Raw genomic sequence first — 19,850 nt, 5'->3', positions numbered from 1 at the left:
AATTTGTCTACCAACAGCACTAAAGTAACATGAAAAAGAATTATCAGCAGAAAATGTGTTGTATATTGTACATATGAGTCATTTTTCCATCATAATACAAAAACTTGGAGGTCAAGGACTTTTTTTGTTAGCATAATAAGTGGCCCTATTGTGTTACTAAATAAAGAAACCGGTTTTGAGTAAATGAAAGAAAACCTTCTCTATACTATGTTTTTATATACACCATCTGCTACAACATAAGATGACAACAGCAGTAAATTTCAGGGTGCTTTTTGAGAGAATGCCTGCCAGGGTCTTACCTGGACCAGTCAAGGTGGTCTTGGCATTCCTAGAGAACCAGCATCTCACCTGTTGAAGATAAAGACCTCATCATCTCCCCATCCTTGCTACAAGGGCACAGATCACCCTCACTAAGGCATGGGCCAGGCTTGAAGGGAACCAGAATTGGGGTAGAGGAGTCCAGGGTTGGGGCTCTGGAGTCAAGTAGCCTGAGTTTCAATTCACCATTTACTCCTGTGTAATTTGGGGCAAGTTACCTAACATTTCTATGCTATTCCCATGGTTACTCAACTTTAAAGTGAGGCTAACACTAATAGTACCTACCACCCAGGATGGTTTTGAGGATTAAGTGAGAAATGTCTATAAAGCCTAGCATGAGGCAAGCATTCCACAGTGGTTCACTGCTATTATTCTTCCAAGTAATAGCAGGTAAAAATAGGGTAGAGGGGGGTGACACTTTTCACAAAGATATCTCGGATTAGAGCTCTCTGGTCCTCTTTTGTTCTGGCTCAGAGGGGCCTCCACCCAGGCCGTGCTCTAACAGGTGATTCTCAACAGGTTCCACCTTCTTGCCAGATACCCAACAGTGGGTATAAGACTGTAGAAATCTAGCCCTGGCTGGTGTAGCTCAGTGGATTGAGCACAGGCCTGTGAAGCAAAAGGTCACCAATTCGATTCCCAGTCAGGGCACATGCCTGGGCTGTAGACCAGGTCCACGGTATGGGACACATGAGAGGCAACCACACACTGCTGTTTCTCTCCTTCCCCTCCTCTCTCTCTAAAAATAAAAATCTAAAAAAAAAAAAAAGAAGACTGTAGAAATCTGCTTGAGCAGTTAGAAACCTCAGAGTGCTTGAAAAGTTCAAAGTCTCAGCAGTCAGGTGGGCACGATTTAAGAAACCCAGATAATGTAGTCATATCATCGTATTCACAGAATCATTAGTACTCAAGCTAGGGATGCTGAGAATGACAGATACTGGACTTTTCCATAAGGTCTAGTTGTCACAATTTTAGACCTCCGGGGGAGGGAGGAGCAGAGCAGAGATTAATTCCCACAGTCATTTCAGCTGCTCGCTGCCTCAGGAAACAGGTAAGGCCTGTGTCCACACAGCCCTCGAAACCCAGGCTTTGAATCAGGAAGCCAAAGTCTTCTCCATGTGACTATTAACAACTTCGGTCACCTAACTCTTAGTGTCGTCATCTGCAAAGTAGAGAAAATAGTCCCAACCTCATGAGGTGTTTTGAAAACATTAAAGAAGTTAATACTGTAAAGCAACCAGAACAGTTCCTACCACAGACATTGCTAATTGTTCATTCCATTTTCATTCATTTTCTCTGATTTTATACTGAATTTATGGTGTGGCGAGGAGACGATTCTTAAAATCAGAGTGGTTAATGTTTTGCTGTGTGCTTCTAGAATGACTTAACTTTGAATGAATCTTCTCTTTTGTGCCTCTGGCCTAGAATGGCAGCTCAGAGTTATCAAGCAAAAGCCTAAGAGTGAATGACAAAGTGGGGTGCACTCTGGCCTCACGAGGGCCTGTACAAAGCACCCATTCTGAGCCATAGGTGCTTGAGATGAGCAGAGACGGTAACCAGAGAACTAGCAAGTGGTCTTTGAAGGAAGGTTGGTTGCCCTGTTACCTCCCAAATAATGTTGAAATTATCTGAAGACAAGATGAGGCAGTGATCATCCCGAGTCAATGATCTCCAGCTAGCAGCAAGGTAAGAAGGGGGTCTAGCCTTGTAGGATGAGGTAGGATCACATCTTGTTTCCAAGAGGGCCATGGGCTGTGTCGGTGAGGTTCCTGATGCTGTTACATTGTTACTGGAATTAGTGAGTGCGGTCTTGTGTGGCTGTCAACTTGGCTATTTTTCTGCTGTGTGCATTTTTTCTGTAATTATTTCCTTTTAATTCTCTCTTTATATTCAGGAAAACATTTTGAAAATGTCAACCTGTCTGGCGGTGCTAAGTGAAAACTACAAAAGGAACTTTTATTGATGTGGGGGCCAGGTAGCAGAAGCCAGACATGTGGGGATAGGGAAGCAGAGATACATGCCCAAGCGGAAGGTGGACCTGGGGACAAAGCAAAGCCTTTCTCACCTTTGGGGGCACTCATTCAACAGGGGTTTGTTTGGAGTCTCCCATGTGCCAGGCAAGGTGCTAGGAAACAACTGTGAGAAAAACAGATACATTTTTTTTCTAGTAGAGTTTTAGATCTAGTGGCAAAGACAGACAATAATAGAATAAATATCTATTATATACTATGAAAAACTCCATAAAGAATAATGGAAAGAACTGTGGAATATGTACCAGGAACCTGAGCTAACCTATGGAGGGGAATGGGAGGAGGAAAATGGGGAGGACTTTCCTGAGGAAGTGACATTTCAGCTGAAAAGAAATAACAAAATGAGTTAATTTAATAAGGGAAACCAGAAGTAGCTTCTCAAACTAATTGACCCCTAATTGAAACTCATAATTGAGGCAAGTTGAATTATTCTAATTTACATGTTGTTCCCTTGTGACAGTCTCTTCTATTCACACATTTCTTTGGGTCTTCAACCACTGGGAATTCATTTGCTTGTGTTGCTTATGTAGAGTAGTATATACAGTCAGTACTCATACCCAAAGGTTTCCATGGATTCAGCCAACACTAGATGGAAAAGTATTTTCAATCCATGGTTGGGAATCCTTTCATGCAGAGGGCTGACTGTATGAATGTTCTGTGCCATTTTATACAAGAGACTTGAGACTCTGCAGCTGGTCCTAGAACCAGTCCCCAGGGATACTGAGAGAGGACTAGACTGGTCCTGTGTAAAATGCCTGGATTCAGATCATTCGTGTGACCACCTCTTATGTGTGACTCACATGAGAACACAACATAGCTAAGATGTGATTGGTTGAACTTGACTATGATCCACATAATCTGAACATCAAGCCAAGATTCACATTCACAAATTCCAGTTGCTGTAAATGCTTCTGCATTTTTATGTTTTATATAATGCACATAGGTCTTTATTTCTTCTGAGAAAATACTCAACAAAGTCAGTTTGAATGAATGACTTGTGTTTGTGGCTCCAAGCACAATATCTTAGAAATGTTTGCTGCAAGTTTAGGCAAGACTGGTAGCCTCAGAGACTCTTGAACATGGAAGATCTGAAAGTTTCTTTGGTGACTGTGACCTGTGCTCACAGGCTCTTGTTTAAAGAGAATGGCGCTTGCATGGAAGCATTCTAGGGTGTATGTTGGATAATTATTAATGTTGTTCAGCTCATTATATTCAATTTGCTTCGATAAACTTTATTGGGTGCCCTACTCACAGCATAGGTATTAGAGCTCTCCTAATAATAACTCTAATAATAATTATGATGACAAGAATAATAGCAACTATCATTTATTGAGGACTCACCATGTGTTAAGTACTGTGCCAAGCATTTTACATGAATTACCTCATTTAATCCTCATGACAACCCTATGAAGTCATATGTGTTAAGATTCCCGTGAAGAAAGTGAGGCTTGAAGAGATTAGGAAACTTGCCCATAACCATAGACTTAGTAAGGACAGGCCTTACTTATTGGGCCAGGATTTGGATCCAGGGCCTACGATTACAGTATATTGTCTTCTTTTCCCATTAGTGTGTCATATTTTAGATGAATATTATGCTTCAGAGACATTTCAGAGCCCCATGTATTTCCCCTAAAAGTGATATCTGTGCCTTGTGGAGCATTTCCTACCTGACTAGCATGTTACCTTAAAATCTTCTTACTCAGAGGTATGCAACGGAGTGGAATATTTTTTAAGCTCAGGTGATACTGATACACAGACAGGGTCAAAAACTTCTCCCCCAATTCTTACACCTTCAAAAGATAAGTTTTAATAGCCCCATTTTACAGGTAAGAAAACTGAGGCCCAAGAAGGTGAACTGTCTTGCCCAAAGTCAGAGCAAAGATGAGGCAAAGCCAAAGCCCATATTCCATTAGCCCTCGAAGCTGTCACCTACATGTCAAATGCCATTCCCTCTAACTCTAGGTAATGTTCACTGCCATTGAGCCTGTATTCAACATGTAACTTCTCTTTCTTTCCTTCCTTCCTCCTGGCTATTGTGCCATTCTCCCCCTGCCTAAGACCCCACAACCAAAGTCAACCAGATTTCATGAGCAGGGATTCACATGGATGTACTGGGTTGACACCTCAGCTTTGAAGTGATAGTACCCAGCTCAGGGTAATGCCCACCATGGGCCTCCCAACAATTCCAGATCCTGCTAACCATGTGTCAACATTTCTTCCTTAAATTAACCCAAGAAGACAGCGGTCCTAAGCTGCACAGCAAATTTCTTTTCTGGGCAAAATTTAAAAATAAATAAAGTAAAAATTTAAAAAGCAAATACTTGAAAAGTCAAATTAAATATCACAGAGGGGAAAAAAAGCAAAATCATGAAAAAATGTGGTCAATCATTAGCAGAGAGGTTGAAAAGACACGCTCCAATTGCTTTAAAAATTTACAGAACCCAGGTCTCCTTAAAATAGTTTTGCAAAGTACACTGAGAATTCCATGCAGTAATATGAAACACAAGTCCCGCTGCTGCCACTGAACATGCTTCAGCTGGCTAAACCGAAGGAGCTTGACATTAACCCAAGGCTCTGCAAAACTCAACAGGAAAGCACAATGGAGATGCAGTTGCAAAGCTGCCCCAGATGTGTACATTTTCTGCTCCATTAAAATAACTTGGACGAGAGGCAAAGCACATTTGGCCCACAGAAAGAGGGAGTTAGGAGAGGGCCAAGAAGAGGACAGTCAACCTCATCCCAGGCCTCCCATTCCCCAGTCTTGCCTTCCATCTAAATCTTCCCCTGCATGGCTTCTAGTCTAAAAGTCTCAAATGCAAATATGACTCCAAGCTTTCCAGGACTCCTCAGAACCAAACTGCTTCGCCATAAGTCTCAGTGTCCTTAACTCTGTCCTGGGGTTAAGACCTACTTCAATGGTTAGTGGGAAATTAATTGAGATATACTTGGTGTCTGGTATACAAGGTTTAGAGTATGCTTTGGAGGAAAAGTAGATACCACAATTATCATCACTGAACCCATGTCATATGAGCAAAGACAGGTAAGGGACATGAAGACATCTGGGCAGAAGACAGACAATTTCTAAGGAGAAAGGACCCCAAGCTTTCCTGTATCTGAAGGGCTAACATGAGACTCTTGGTGGTGGACCTAGTATGGTGGCTACAAGGTATAAGAGTCTGCCTCAGTGTAAGTAAGAACGGTCTTTCCAACAGTCAGTCAGTAGTTTTTCCCAAACTTGAGGGGCAATAGTCAACATCCTGACATTAGAACTATGTAAGAGGTATCTGGTGACCATTTGGCAGGGATAATGAAGAGGGGATTCAACCATGATTTGGTTGAACTTGATGTTTTTAACCACCACTGAAATCTGGACTTTTGAACTGCCTTTCCTTGCCAATCAATGAATCATCAACATCTTGAGTTTCCGGTATGTGTAAAGCCTGGGGCCATGGTCTCTGATCAATGAGGTACTCTGCCGGTTTTCACTAGAGCAGAAGCACTTAGTAGGTTCTCCATGAAGCTCTGTTTAAATACTGTAAGAGTCACACAGGAAGCAGAAACTCTGGGTGTCTTTTGGTTGCCCTGAGGTTGCCGAAGAGTTTCTTTGAGTATCCTGTATCTGTCATTCCTTCCCAAAAATCCATTCTGCGAACCTCCCTGCAAAATGTATTGAGTCTGTGTTTACTCTGTTGGCATTCGTTTCCTTGTTTGTTCTTTTCTTCTTTCTGGGTTCTTGGGAAATGGAACTGCCCTCTTATAAGAATTATTTACAGTGACTTGGGTGGGGAATTTGTTTGAACTTCAGGACGCATGGTATTTATTACATTCACGAATGTGCATCTGTCTTACAAGGAGTAGAGTCAGCATTCTGCCCTTTGGCCCCTGGGAGTGGGAAAGACAGAGTTGGTATTCAGCTCAACCCTGAAAAGAAAAGGCAGAGTTTTAGGGGCAGGGGGAAGCATGCAAAAAGGTTTGCTGTTTATGCTTTCTGTGTCTTTCTTTAATGCATCTGGTCTATAAGCCTCTACTCCCCAGTCCTGTGCTAGGAACCTGGGATGTTGAAGTTACTCAGCCTTTATGTCATCCCTCAAAGAGCTCATTCTAATAAGGGAAGATAAAAGGTTTGGGGACAAAATAGTAGAAAGAGACTGCCTGTGCTTGAGGAGAGTCGGTTATTAAAGAAGACTTCACAAAGGAGATGGCATTTGAGCTGGTCTTCAGGGAAAGTTGAGGTCACCGGGCACCCCAGGAGGAAATACTTCCCAAGATGAGGACAGAGCAAACACAAAGGCTTGGGACCTCATAAAACATGCTATCTTGGGAAATATCAAATAGTTTAATGCATCTGAAGTGTACATTGTCCAGGAAGGTGGTAAGAGACTGGTAACATAGTGTATTTTAGGTTCACCCTCATTTAAATGGGATAGGTGGTTGGCCATGGTGCTACTTGAAATTATTTTGCAAACATAGTTTCGAGCTTCTTGGATTTACATTAAATATGGCCAACTCTGCATACTCACATCCTTCTTGTGAGTTATCAGAAGTCTTGCTACACATTACTTTCCCTTAATGACCACAGCAATGTATCCTTAAAATAAAAAACTCACTTGAGATCAGTCCAAAGAAACCATAATTATGAAGGTAAATCTGCTGGGACAACAGAGTGGCTGCTCTTTTTTCCACAAATATGTGGGGCAATATAGGACCCGTACCTGCATCAGGACAACTCATGGTCATGACCGACTGTCAATGCATCTATACCAGAGGCCTGGTTTAAGGGGACTTGACCTGACCTGTACATTTAGATCTGGGAGGTATATGTTGATGGGGTTCATCTGTATAACTCATTTCCTAAATCACAGTAAAATAACTTGGGGGGTTTGGTTTATCTACTTCATCATTAGTGTAGCTGATCTGAAATGTAAGCGTAGTGCTTTTAAAAGAGAATAATGTGTAATGCTTTCTGATTATAAAGTCATACCTGCTTAGTGTGGAAAATAGTTACATATAAATCTACAAAAAAAACACAATGGTAAGCAAAATCACCCACCACTCTTACTATTAATGAACAACATTTTGGTGCATCTATTTTGATTTTTCTTACAGATTGAGTTCATTAACATGAATTAAAAAATATAAATAACATTTAATTGAGACTGCCACTTCCATTAATTAATACCTTTTTACATAATTACATAAATACTTTTTTAATATTCCAAGACCAGACTACAAGGGTTTTGAGGGCAGGGAAGGTGTATTATTCATATAGTGACCTAATTTTGGTACAGAGATCCAACATGGAAGCTCGGGTTCTGCCACAGTAACACCTGAAGGAATCCATGTGCTTGTCCTGTCCATTGGCACTACCAGCACCTACCTCAGACTCTGGCGGGCGGTACACATCCAGTGAATCTTGGCTGCCTGAGTAAATGAGTGAATGACTGGATGGCTGGATGAATGTGGAATTTCATTTATTATTCTTCACCTAAAATTTATTGATTCTCTTAAGTGCCAGGTCGGAGCTAGGCATTCCTTATATCTGGGGATATAAGGAGCCATATTTGAATCAAAGTCTACCCACCCTCCCAGAGGCGTCCCTGTGAAGGTGCTGGCCCCCTTTGATGTGAGGTGGCCTTCCCACGAATGTGGCGCCCAGTCGCCCTCTTTCTGGGAACACCTAAATCCTTCCCGGACCTCTCCTGCCTGTGATGTTAGGAACAGAGCAAAGACTGCTATTTCACAGTCTCACTCTTGAACTCTTCAAGGGGCTCCAGAAATGGCCATCTAGCCCTGGTCTTGCCGTCCTCGGAACACCCCTCCACTTCCCACTTCATTCCAAGTGATCCCAGTTCAGAGACAGAAAGGTTGTGGAGGGATACTCACTCCAGGACAGAGGGGCGCCACTGCTGCCCTGGCGGCGAGCAGCCCTCCACTATCCTTCCGCCACCCCAGCCAGCTGGTCCAACTGGAAATCCCAGATAAGCCCCAGTACTGGTCAGAACTAGTTTGGCAGTTCTGTGCAAACAGCCCCCAGAACTGGCGGCGGGAGCTGGCAGTTTTGCAAAAGAAGGGGGGAAAAAAAGAACTGTAAGGGCCGAGAGGAGTGGCTAAAATATTTGAAACACTCCAAAATTCTGCTCCCTTGCAAGTACAAGTTTAAAGTTAGGGATCGAAACAAGATTACCTCCCCCCACACACATCATTTTCCCACAGTGTCTCCTCTCCTTTGCAATGCCCTTTTCTGTTGCAATGCAATTTGTTTTGCCATGCGATTGTTGAAGCAATATAATCCTGCCCGCAGCGACTTTCAGTCAAAGTACTCTTTTCAGCAATGCTATTATTATTAGTAGTAGTAGTAGTATTGCAATTCAATCTCCCTGCCCTCTCCCCTCCCTACTTAAAATGCGCTCCGGCTGTGATTGCTCGGGTCTGACTTTGCGAGTGGCAGTGCGCTTCCAAACCCCCCTCGTCCGCCCCCCACCCCCCATTCCCCTCCCTCTCTTTTCCGCGCCCAGGCCAGAGCAGCCGATTGGCAGAGCGGTGCTTTCGGGAACAATAACAGTGGGGGGACTCGGGGGTTGGGGAGCCGCCCCCGCCCCCCGGCCCGGCGGCGCAGCTCTTGTCCCCAGCCGGGTCCCCACCTCAGTGCCCGCCCCGGGCCCGCCCCCGGCGCCCACCATGTACGCCTTTGTGCGGTTCCTGGAGGACAACGTCTGCTACGCGCTGCCCGTGTCGTGCGTGCGCGACTTCAGCCCCCGCTCACGGCTGGATTTTGACAACCAGAAGGTGTACGCCGTGTACCGGGGCCCAGAGGAGCTGGGTGCCGGGCCCGAGAGCCCCCCGCGCGCACCCCGCGACTGGGGTGCACTGCTGCTCCACAAGGCCCAGATCCTGGCGCTGGCAGGTGAGCGAATGGGCCGGGAGGGACGGTGGGACCGGGCGGGGGCCAGGACCCAGGGAGGGGGCCGGGCGCTGGGGCGGAGGGGCGGAGGGGGCCGGCGTGAGCCACTGCTCGCTCAGGCCTCCTCCTCCCGCCCCCTAGGCTTTTCTTTGGGGTACTGGGTGTCTCTGAAAGGCCAGACCAGTTAAAAATACCGGATGGTCCCCTTTGTCTTCCCTGCCTCCTGACACAGCGCTGTCCGTCTGTCTTCCTCTCTCTGTGTGTCTGTCTACTCTTCTGTCTCTGTTCCCGGGGCTCTTTACCTTTCTCTCCCTGCCTGTTTGTACCTTCATTTCTCTGGCTCCCACCTCTCTCAGTTCCTTCTCTCCCTGCTCCTTTGGTCCCCTTAAGTTTCTCTAGCTAGCTGTCTCTCTCCGGTTAAGGCCCTTGGTACTTCCTGGGAGTGAGGAAGCAAGGTGGATATTGTCAGACTCATCGAGGTGGGAGTTCCTCTCAACAGGGGACAGCTGTGACATCCTTGTCCCATCCAGGCCATCACTGGACGGGATGAAGAGGCCTTGAACCACTGGGCACCACTCCCTCCTGCCTCTCCTTGGCCAGGTGGTGGAGGTAAGGAGGTGGTGGCTCTCAGCTTCCCTCAGCCTCCACACCCCTCTTGAATCTCCCAGAAGGTTCCCTAATGAGAGTCCAGGGCCCAGAAAGGGTTGTTTCTAGATCACAGACCTCCCATGCCTGCTTTCTCAGGGCCCTGAAAAATAGACAATGCAGGTGGTCTCAGATGAGAATACTGAGATTCAGTAGGGATAGGACAAGCAACTGCCCCATCAACCTCCTACAGCAAGTTATTTCTGCCATGCTGAGCAACCTTTTCCTTTGTGAAGAGAAGGCAGTGGACCCTCTTCCCCAGCTAGTTGTAGGAGGCTTGGGTATAGACGTAGAGGAAGAGGGAAGTAGCACTTCCGTTTTGGGGTACAACCATTTAGTTGCTGGTGGTAAGGAGGGTGTACCTGAGAGTGGGCAGAGACAGTAAGCCACCCTGCCCCCCACCTTGGAGGGGAAAACCAGGGGTTAGGAACTGAATGAAGGTATTGCTAGTATTGTGTAGTTTTGAGACCTTTCCTATGTTTTCCAACTTCCTTTGCCTTCTCACATTTAGCCTATCAGATGAACCCAGCATGTATTATATTTAAATTTGGCAGATAAGGAAACTGTGGCTCAAAATTAAGAAGTGACTTGTTCAGGGTCCCATGGCAAATTAGCAGTAGATTCGAGCTCTGGGTCATGAGCTGTTCCTTTCCACCACCTCCTGTTGCCTCTGGAAAGCAGGTTTGCAGGTGTTGAGGGGTGGCAGCAGCACTGGCACCTGGAGCCCTTTTTGTATCCTCACGACCTCTCACACAAACCTGGGGTCAGGGGTGTAGATCCACTCACAACACCTGGGACACCTGGGGCCACCTGGGGCCAGAAAAGCAGAATGAGGGAAAGTCTGTAGAAAAGGGAAACCTTTGTGGCTGATTAGGTTTTATTTTGTTTGCTTGCTTGCTTTTAATTACCTGAGGGAAGGGATTAGGAGTTAATTCCCCAGGAGTACAAACCCCAGGAAGTTTTAAGTGGATTGTAACCTTAGCTTCCCTTTGGCTAAAAGAAAAGAAAGTTTGCTTCTTGAGGATTGCATTCGACATCCATACCTGGAAGAGTCTTAGAAGAGGGGAAGTGATGTGGGTCAGGAGTCCATGTTCGAGTGAAATAGCTGTTTTCCTCTTTCAGAGAACAATCATTCATCCATTTATTCATTCAGCAAGTGTAAACACTGCACTTGGCTCTTGAAGAACTGCTCAGAGGCTTGCTTAGGCCAAGGGCAGCCCCACAGACTGATTTTAAAAATCAGTGGAAGTCCGCGTAAGTAAGACACATGTAGTCATTGGTCTGAGGACTATGAATCTTGAATCTATAGACATTTCACTCTCCAAGTTGGAACGCTGATGAATCTCTGGGTTTCTTCAAACAAACAAACCTAGGCAACACCTGGAAATTGTCAGAGTAGGTCCAGAGAAGAAGTATGGCGCCAGTCTGAGCAAAATGAGTCACAAGCCTTTCCCCCACCTTGCTTCCATTTTCTCCTTGAGAGGAGAAAGGGGAAAGAGAAGAAGAGAAGAAACAAACAAACAACTGGAGGCTGGCAGGCCACATTTCGAATTCCAAACAGCTGGTTAATTTTTACATGGGAGCTGCTGCCCTGGCTGCAGACCCGATCAGAAGAGCCAGGGTGGGTTTGGGGGTTTGCTCATCCAGGAGGGATGCTCCCGTGTGTCTTGAGAGCCCATCTCCACTCAAAAGCGGTGGCTCTGAGAACTGCTTGCAGTGACATCATCCCAGAGAGCTCATCTTCTGCCATCTCCTAGTTGTGAATACCTCTGTGTTGTGGCACCAGATGTGAGGAGGGGAGCCCTCAAGGGGATGCAGAGATGGCTTTGGTTTGAGTTAGCCAGGAGCAATTAAACCCTGTCTGGCACCAACAGCATGGCTTCAGAGCCAGGTTCAGAGCCACTTTATAGCCTTTCGTGAGAAGTGTGTTACTTTCCTGAGTATTTGCCTAGGCCAACCCAGAGCTACCTGCAAATGTACCTCTTCTTGTTCTCAGGAAATGTCAAAGCCAACTGCCATGGAACTTTGCATTTTTCCAGCTCATGGCAGTTTACACTGTGGTTTTGGTGTGCATCAGATCCTGGGGTATAACCCCTCTCCCACTATTTCAGTTCAAGAGAAAAAAAAAAACACTTTTATTGACAGTCTTACTGTGTAGCTGTTCATTATCTCTGTTAGTTCTCCCTGTGACCCTGTGGGTAGAGATGGCTATTGCTATTATTTCCATTTTATGGGAGGGCACACTGAGGATCAGAGGCTTGCTTGCAGCATGCAGTTAATAAATGACGAAGCCAGGCTTGGTGGCCAGGTCTTCCAGTGCCAGGCCCCCACGTGGCAGTCTCCTGGGTAGAGTAGCTGATGTTCCCATTCGCCACAGCCGGCAGAAAAGAATGAAAGGAAATGGAAGAACTCTCCATGAAGCTTGCAGTTCAAGACAGGTTTTGAGCCAGAGGAACTTTACTTTCTGAGCTTTCAAGTCCAACCTGCTCTTCCTCTTCTCCTCTTACCCGCCTCCCTCCTACAGCTCATACACACCTGGCCCTCCCCCTCCAGTCACATTTTCTTGAGGAAATCTCAAAGGAGCTCTCATTCTCCATGGAGGGTCCACATAGCTCAAGACTTGGCTTACCCTTGGACTGTGGTCTCTCCTGACTCACTCTCATTTATTTGCCAAACAGGTTGTGAAAGTGAGTGCTGCCCATTTGGAGAGCTCACCATTATCTACCTGCAGTTTAGCCTGCTACTGGGGCTGAGGGTATTGAATTCTGTGTTTTTTATGGGGCCAAAACTGGTTTCTCCAGACCCAGAATCTTAAAATCTGATGCTGTTCTGTCCAGGCACCTGTGCTGTGCTGTTGTTGTTTGGATGTGCTCAACTCCTCTTGCTATAGAGTGCCCCCCATTTCTTCTTGTCCAGGCCCAGGGATGTAATAAACGGATACACCACCGTGTCTGAGGTACTGGGGTTGAACCGAAAGTTTGACGGAGGGGAAACAAAAGCCAACTTTTCTGGGCCTGCTCTGTAGGGTTCTGTCGGGGCAGAGGGATGAAGAAGAAATGGGCACCACCTGCAGGGAGCATGCAGTCGAGGTCGAGCCAGGCACTCGGGGAGCCATGCTCTGTGGGCTTTGCAGTTTATCTTTTAGGTCTTTGCTTTACAGCTGCACTTCCACTGCCTGCGTTCAGGCCTGTGCCGGCTTTTACTCATCTAAACCAGTGCAGCCGCCTTCAGTTGATCGCTCTGGCTCCAGTCTGTTTTCTAAATTGCTGTCAGAATAATGTAAAACACATTCTTAGTCCATTCATGGCTCTCCCTAGAACCCCCTGCAGCTCCCTGTTGCCTACTGAGTACAACTTCAGCTTCCTGCCCCGGCCTTCACAGCGCCCAGCCTCACCGCACTGCTCCAGCTCTGCCTACCTGTCCCACTTCCCCTAGATCCGCAGTATTCTGTGCCACCTTGAGAACACACCTGCAGGCACTCCTCTGAGCCAACCGGGATGGATTAATCATTGTCTGACATGGGGCCTCTGCCCGTGGAGCTCACCTTCCAGTGATGAGGGCAGGTATGTGACGTGTTTCTGGTCCAGTGAGTTGAGGGCTGTGATAGAGGAACGGACAAAACACTTTGCTCGGGGTGCCTGCTCTATCCTGTGCCGCAGGGAGGCTCTCGCTCCTCCTCGAAGTGCTCCTTTTACTTTACTTGTTCCTCGCTTGTAGATCTTAGCATTTTGTGTCTTATTTTGGTTGGTCATGAATGTGCCTGTCTTCCTACCAAACAATGACCTCCGGCAGGACTGGGGCCTGCCTGCCTTGTCTCCGTATCCGCAGTGCCTTGGCACATCGCACACACATGTCACCCCATGTTGGAATCATGGACTTTGGGAAGACAGGTGCAATTTTTATGCTTGGGAAGAGGAAGTAGGGGGGACAGAAACCTCTGTAGCAGCAACATGTTTTTCAGAACGGAAACTTGCAGTGGGATTTTGAGGTTTCATTCAACTTCGTTCATCTGGAAAAAGTCAACATTCTTTATCACTCCCTTGCCTAGAAGAAACCCCACGCTTGGGGAAAATAGCTTCCAAAGCCACGTTCTTCTTGATTTGGTAGTTTTAGCTCATTCAGGGCTCAGGTCCCAGCTTGGCATCGTTGGTCCAAATAGATCACTTGCTCCAGAAATGCTTTGGAACATCTACAAAGTTAGCAGCGAAGCAGGGGATGAGCCGATTTCATATGCAAAGATTGTTGCATGTCATCAGTGGGAGACTGCCAGCAAAAGGATTTATTTCTTTTTTTAAAAAAAGCAAGTGAAACTTTTAATTTAGGTTTTGACATGTTCTACTGATGTATATTGGAGCAAAGATTGGAACTTGCCTGCTGTCATCTGTTGCAGATTCTCTGAAATGTTAACCATTGAAGGTTCAGTCTGATGTGATTTATCCTGTTCAAAAACCACATATTTTTTACAATTAAATAGTATGTGTTACAGAGTACTTCAGAGCTCTGGTTCACAGGAGGAAAGAAAAAAAATGCCCTAGGCAAGTTGAGGTCTTGCTCTTTTTCTTTTTTTTTGGGGGGGGGGGGGGGCGGGGAGGGTGTTTTGTTATTCAAGAGCACACTAGTTTTTATTTTTAAAGACACACCAGAAAAGGGGAATTCAAATTTAGATCTTTGACTCCAAGATTAATTCCCTTTCCACTGTGCCTGCCTGCTTTGTCTTATGAGCTCCTTGGCAAGAGATGTTTATACTTTTCATTTTCCAGTGCTTACCAGAACAGCACACCTAACCCTGAAGAGGTTCTCTCTGGTTCCTTTAAGTCACCTTTGTACTGAATGGAAGCACCGGAGGGAAAGTAGGCCTTGGTTTTCACCTTCAGTGACTAATTTACCATATATTTGTTACCTGCTCACCAGGTTCTGGGTTCAGTGCTGGGAGTTCCCAGCAGCTCTGTCTACATCCATGTGGGATGGAGCTTCCTGCTATCCCTGGAGAAGAGAGCTACTCAAACAAGTGTTCAGTGGGCGCTGTAGGTTCCAGGCAGCGGGCTAAGTCTTCCCACATTCGCAAGGCCTATGGAGAGGTGTGAGCCAGTTGAGTTAGAAAGGATGATACCTAAACCAAGGTGGCCGTGGCCGTGGTGGGTCTGCGGCATATTAAGGACGGTGAATCCATGGGACTTGGGAACTGACCAGTTGTGGTGATGTGTGTGTTGACAACATAGCGATTTGGGCTGCCCTCTCTCTGTGGGGAGCTCTAGAAGAGTAGTCGTTTAGAAGGGGGTGTGATGAGTTTGGTTGGAGACATGAATCTTAGGGACCCACAGGACATCTGGGCAGATACTCTAGGAGAGCACTTCGGCGTGTGGGAAGGTTCAGGACAGCACCGTGAAACTGGGCTGAGATCCCAGTGTGGAAGCCGTTAGCCACGGACGGTGAGGTCACAGCTGGAGAGGGTGCAGAGAGAGAAGCGCACAGGGCAGAATGCTTAAGAACACCAGCCTTTAAGAGCTCAGCAAAGAGGAGCTCAGAGAAGGTGACAGGGCATCAGGTGATGATAAACAAACGAGATGGGTGTCCTGGAAATCAAACGAAGAGGGAGGCCTTTGGGTCCCAGATCTAGGCTTGTTTTCATTTCTTTTTACTATACAACAACTACTTTTTCCTCTGAGTTCACTGGTGAGACATAGGATAGGACATCTACACATCTAAACGAGACAATAAAAGATTTGCATGGGATTATATTTTGGGAGGTTTTGATATCTGAGTTTTGCCCCAATGGAGGAATGATAAGAATCTCTCTTCAAGGAGTTCTTCAGGAAAGCAAAGTTAGGTCGAGAGAATGGAATTCACAGGGATCAGTGGAAACAATATAATAACAGCAGAGACAGGGCAGATGGGCAAGGGAAGGGAGTCCAGCATGGTGATGAGCTCCCTGTCCCCGGGGGCAGCCAGCAAGTCAGGCATGTCCTGGAGTAGAATCCTGCTCTATCAGAGGCTTTGGTTATATGACCTCTAGGTCACTTCCTTACATGTCAAGGAGGAAGTGTTAGAGAGCTGAAATAAGATAGGCTTTGGAGTCAGACATCTGGGTTCAAATCGTGACTTTACTTCTTATAAGTTGCTGTGTGACTGTAGGGAAATCACTTCTCTGAGTTTCAGGTGCTTGTCTGTATCATGGAGATAGTACTCACCTTGCCCACTGTGTTATTTAGCAAGCTAGTATGGAAAAGTGCCTAGTACATAGTAGGCACCCATCAAACATGGGCAGCTGTTAAGGAGAACAGTGGCTAAGAGTTGCCGAGAGAACAGCTTGCTTGGTTGCGGGTGACCACCCTTTGTGGAAAGGAGTGGTCTGGAGGGACAAGCGCATGTACAGAGCAGGCAAGTTTAAAGTTTAACTTCTGTGTATTTTCATGAAAGACTTACCGTCTCCCCCCATGTTTTGCCTCTCTGAGATTCTGTGCTGGCACGACTTACTCCCCTGGCAACAGCCTGGTGAAGCACATGATGGGAGCTAGAAAAAGTGAGCCAGCCGGATGAGGCTCCTAGTTTCGTCTGTGCCCCAGCCCCGTGCCAGGACCAGTGAGGCTGGGCGAGTGAGAGCAAGGTGACCTGCTGAAACCTGGTCAGCATTTCCTTCTTTCCCTTTCTGGACGGCTCAGCGGGGCAGTTCTTCTTCAGAGGTGCCTACCTGGAGGGATTAGATCACTTAGATCTTACCCTGTACTGCACAGAAGAGAAAGAGACCCGGAAGTCCCTGTGGCTGGCCAGTGGTCACACAGCGGGAGGACTTGCTGAGGTCCTAGTCTAGTCCTTGTGTCTTACAGAAATGGAGACAGAGACGTGCTCGGTCACCCAGAGTGGCGGAGCCAGTCCTCGAACCAGCGTCTCCTGTGTTCTTTCTGCCACGCCACAGCCGGGGACTCTTCTTTTTGTTGTCCTGGCGGGATACAGTCCTTGAGACTTGAGAATTTGGTCTGCCTTGGATTTCAAAAAAAACAAACAATATAGGCCAGATAATGCAATGTGCATGCCTTCTCTGTGGCTTGTCTGTTTTTAATGCAAACATGAGACTTTACAGAATTTTTGAACAGATGAAAAACTTTAAACTCGCATCTAGATATTTTTAAAACAAGACTAAACCTTTGTAAAATACGGCATGTTTAGCCTTTCAGAATTTCATCCTAACTAACCCACACCACATTAAACTCTCTGATGCTGGACTCTTTTAATTATCCAGTGTGATTATAGGTAAAATGGGAGTCAAGACAGTGACTCTTCCGTTTTAACTGTACACTGCAAATTCTTTAGGGCTGCCTTCAATAGTAAAGACAGGCTTGCATAGGGCTTTTTATTCACCAGCCTGTTTTGTAAAACACTATTTGCTTATTACCATGTCTTCATTCTTCCCCCCACCCAGTGTAATGGGGATTTGTCCCTCTCAGGTCGATAACAAACACCAAGTTCTTCCCTATTTTTGAAGAGCAGCTTTTACCATATTTTATGGCTTTGAATAGGGACTCTCTTGGGTTTATTGAGAGCTTAGTGGCCCTGGTCAGCTTGTGTAGTTCAGGAGTTTGGCATCAAGTCATATTTGTATAGTGCTTAGTTCAATCTGGGAATATATCACGGCATTCTAGAATATAGGCAAGGTCTTAGAAGAAAGGCAGGCACTTTGGAAGTTATGTTGATGCACTCACCATTATCTATTGCCTTTTACTTCAGTCGAGGAAGTTACAGCAACTTGGTAATTTTTCTCCTGCTCCTGTAGGACAATTAGCTGATAAGAACAGGGCCTGAGTGTCGTGCAGATGTGACTTGAAATTCTGGCTCTGCTAGTTAATAGCTTCATGTCTTCGATTAGACAGCTCACTTTCTGAACCTTGATTTCTTCATCAATAGAATTGTTGCAGGGATTAAAATACTGATGTTAATAAAGAATTTGGCACAGGGCCTGGACACATAGTAGGTGCTTAATATTTGTTGAATGGATGAATGCAGTTAGCTGACTCCCTGGTAGCTCGAAAGGAGGAGAAAACTGATGCTCAAATCCTTGGTGGTTTTCTTTGCCTTGGCACAAAACAATTGGAAAGTCAGAACCAGTAAAGACTCTCTCTTCAGAGGCCACACATTTATTTCTGTTTACAGTGAAACATTATTTGGTCTTAAGCTTGGAGCAATTGCAAAGGCATGTTGACTACAGAGTTTTCCTCATCCTTCTGAGCTAGTTTCATCCAACTGCTAGTTTCTTGTGTGGTTTCCTGGAATTCAAAGCCAGGACCACACTCCAAAGCCACATTAAGATGCTACATGAAGCCACTTGCTGTCTTAGGTGATCCACACCATCATTCACCTTCATTAATATGACCAGTTAAGAGTTATAGCTTCTTGTCACCCTACGTTCAGTCTCCTCCTAACACCTCATCCATCTCGCTTGCCACTGCCACATGAATCTCCCTGTAACATCTCTTTCATCAAGTCTCAGTGTGTCGGATACCCTCAGTGGTTCTCTCTGCCATGGGATGAGAGCCAGGCACGTAGCCCACAGGGGCAGCCTGACGGCTGCTATTTATTGAACACTTACAACAAGAGACTTTACAGATAATGAGACCAAGATTCAGACAGGTTAAGTAGCTTGCCCATATTCCCACAGTTAGTATGAAGCACAGCTAGAATTCCAAACCAGAACCCCCTGGATCCAAAGAATGTGCTGTTTTTATCAGATCCTGGGCCTTTCTCTCCCAATCACTTCTTTCACTTTTTATGATGATTCTGAATGAGCAGTCATCTTCTGTGGACTCGATATGGATGTGAGGCATCACCTTCAACTCAGGAATAGTTAGGAAGGCCTGGAATCTAGAGATTAGCCCCATGTGAGCCAGTGTCCCTCAGGAAGTCGAAGTTTGCATTCTGGTGAAAGTTCTTAGTACATACTGGTTGTCGTAGACCAAAAGACAAGGACCTCTTGCCATAGTGTTCAACTCGGAACAGGGGCTCAGTAAGTGCACTGAGTGCAGAAAAGGATGAATGGAGGCCCCAGGTCTTCCTGAGCCCTCATCCAGGGAGCCCTGGGCAGGGAGGAGACCGGAGAGCAGTGGCATGGAGCCGGGGGCTAGTGAGCTCTAGAGGAGCCTCAAGATCCCCTGGCCAAGTGTTGGGCAGCCAGGATCCAGGCCAGGAGGCGTGTGATGAGAGGTACCATCTGTTTCTGCTCCTTTCTGGATCTTACTCCTGTCACTTGAGACTTTCTCTGCCATGCAGCCTACCTTTTCAAGGATCCATTCAAGCCCCAGGGCCTGGCTACAGTCTGTTTCTGTTGTGCCTGGGGGTGGTTACTGCTGTGTGGCTGCTTCCCGGGGCAGCCGCGCCTGGCAGGAATGCCGGGGTAGAGTGTTCTTCTGCTTTGACTTTAGATGTCCTTATCTATAGCCTCCATTCATTCATTCAGCATTTTTTCTGACTCGACTATGTTCCAGGCATGTGTTTAGAGAGAGTAGAGCTTAGGCTGGGAAGGCAGAGAGACCTAGAGCAAATCGTGACTCTGTACCTTTCCATTGGGGTGGCCTAAAGGCCTTATGGGAAAAAAAACAAAAAACTCTGGCTAGTAATACTTAATGTCAGGGTTAGTGTGAGGTGTAAAATAACATGTGAAGAGCCTTATGGTGGTGTCTGCTAGGTAGTAGACATTTCACCAGTGGTAGCCTATTGTTTAATTAAAATATGATTCATGTAATATAAAATCCACCATTTTAAAGAACGTACAATCCATCGGTTCTTGGCGTATTCACACCATTCTGCAGCCATCTTCACTGTGTAATCCAGAACTGTCAACCGCTTCCCACAGTGGCTGCCCTGTTTTACAGTCCCACCAGGAATATGCGAGAGTTCCAATTTCTTCTCATGCTCCCAACACTTGTCATTTTTTCTCTTCCTTTGTTTTTACTTTTCTGATTATAGCC

General features: G+C 46.0%; 1 protein-coding gene across 9 annotated transcripts in view; it reads left to right on the top strand.

The window, feature by feature from the left end:
• LOC114496646 (BEN domain-containing protein 5) overlaps window positions 1–19,850 on the top strand; it is a 1,079,970-nt gene that overhangs the window by 834,102 nt on the left and 226,018 nt on the right. The window contains exon 1 of one of the 9 annotated variants that reach the window (XM_036026056.1): window positions 7,957–9,252. The exons of 7 other annotated variants lie outside the window; for them this stretch is intronic. In XM_036026056.1, the coding sequence (XP_035881949.1) occupies window positions 8,751–9,252 (502 nt within the window). In that variant the 5' untranslated portion in view covers window positions 7,957–8,750. Of the gene's footprint in view, window positions 1–7,956; window positions 9,253–19,850 lie in introns of those variants that run through there. One more of the 9 variants, XM_028512268.2, reaches the window with a different exon arrangement.

The sequence above is a fragment of the Phyllostomus discolor genome, chromosome 5 (assembly GCF_004126475.2).
Source record: "Phyllostomus discolor isolate MPI-MPIP mPhyDis1 chromosome 5, mPhyDis1.pri.v3, whole genome shotgun sequence".
Taxonomy (NCBI): domain Eukaryota; kingdom Metazoa; phylum Chordata; class Mammalia; order Chiroptera; family Phyllostomidae; genus Phyllostomus; species Phyllostomus discolor.
This window is presented reverse-complemented; position numbering and strand designations above follow the sequence as displayed.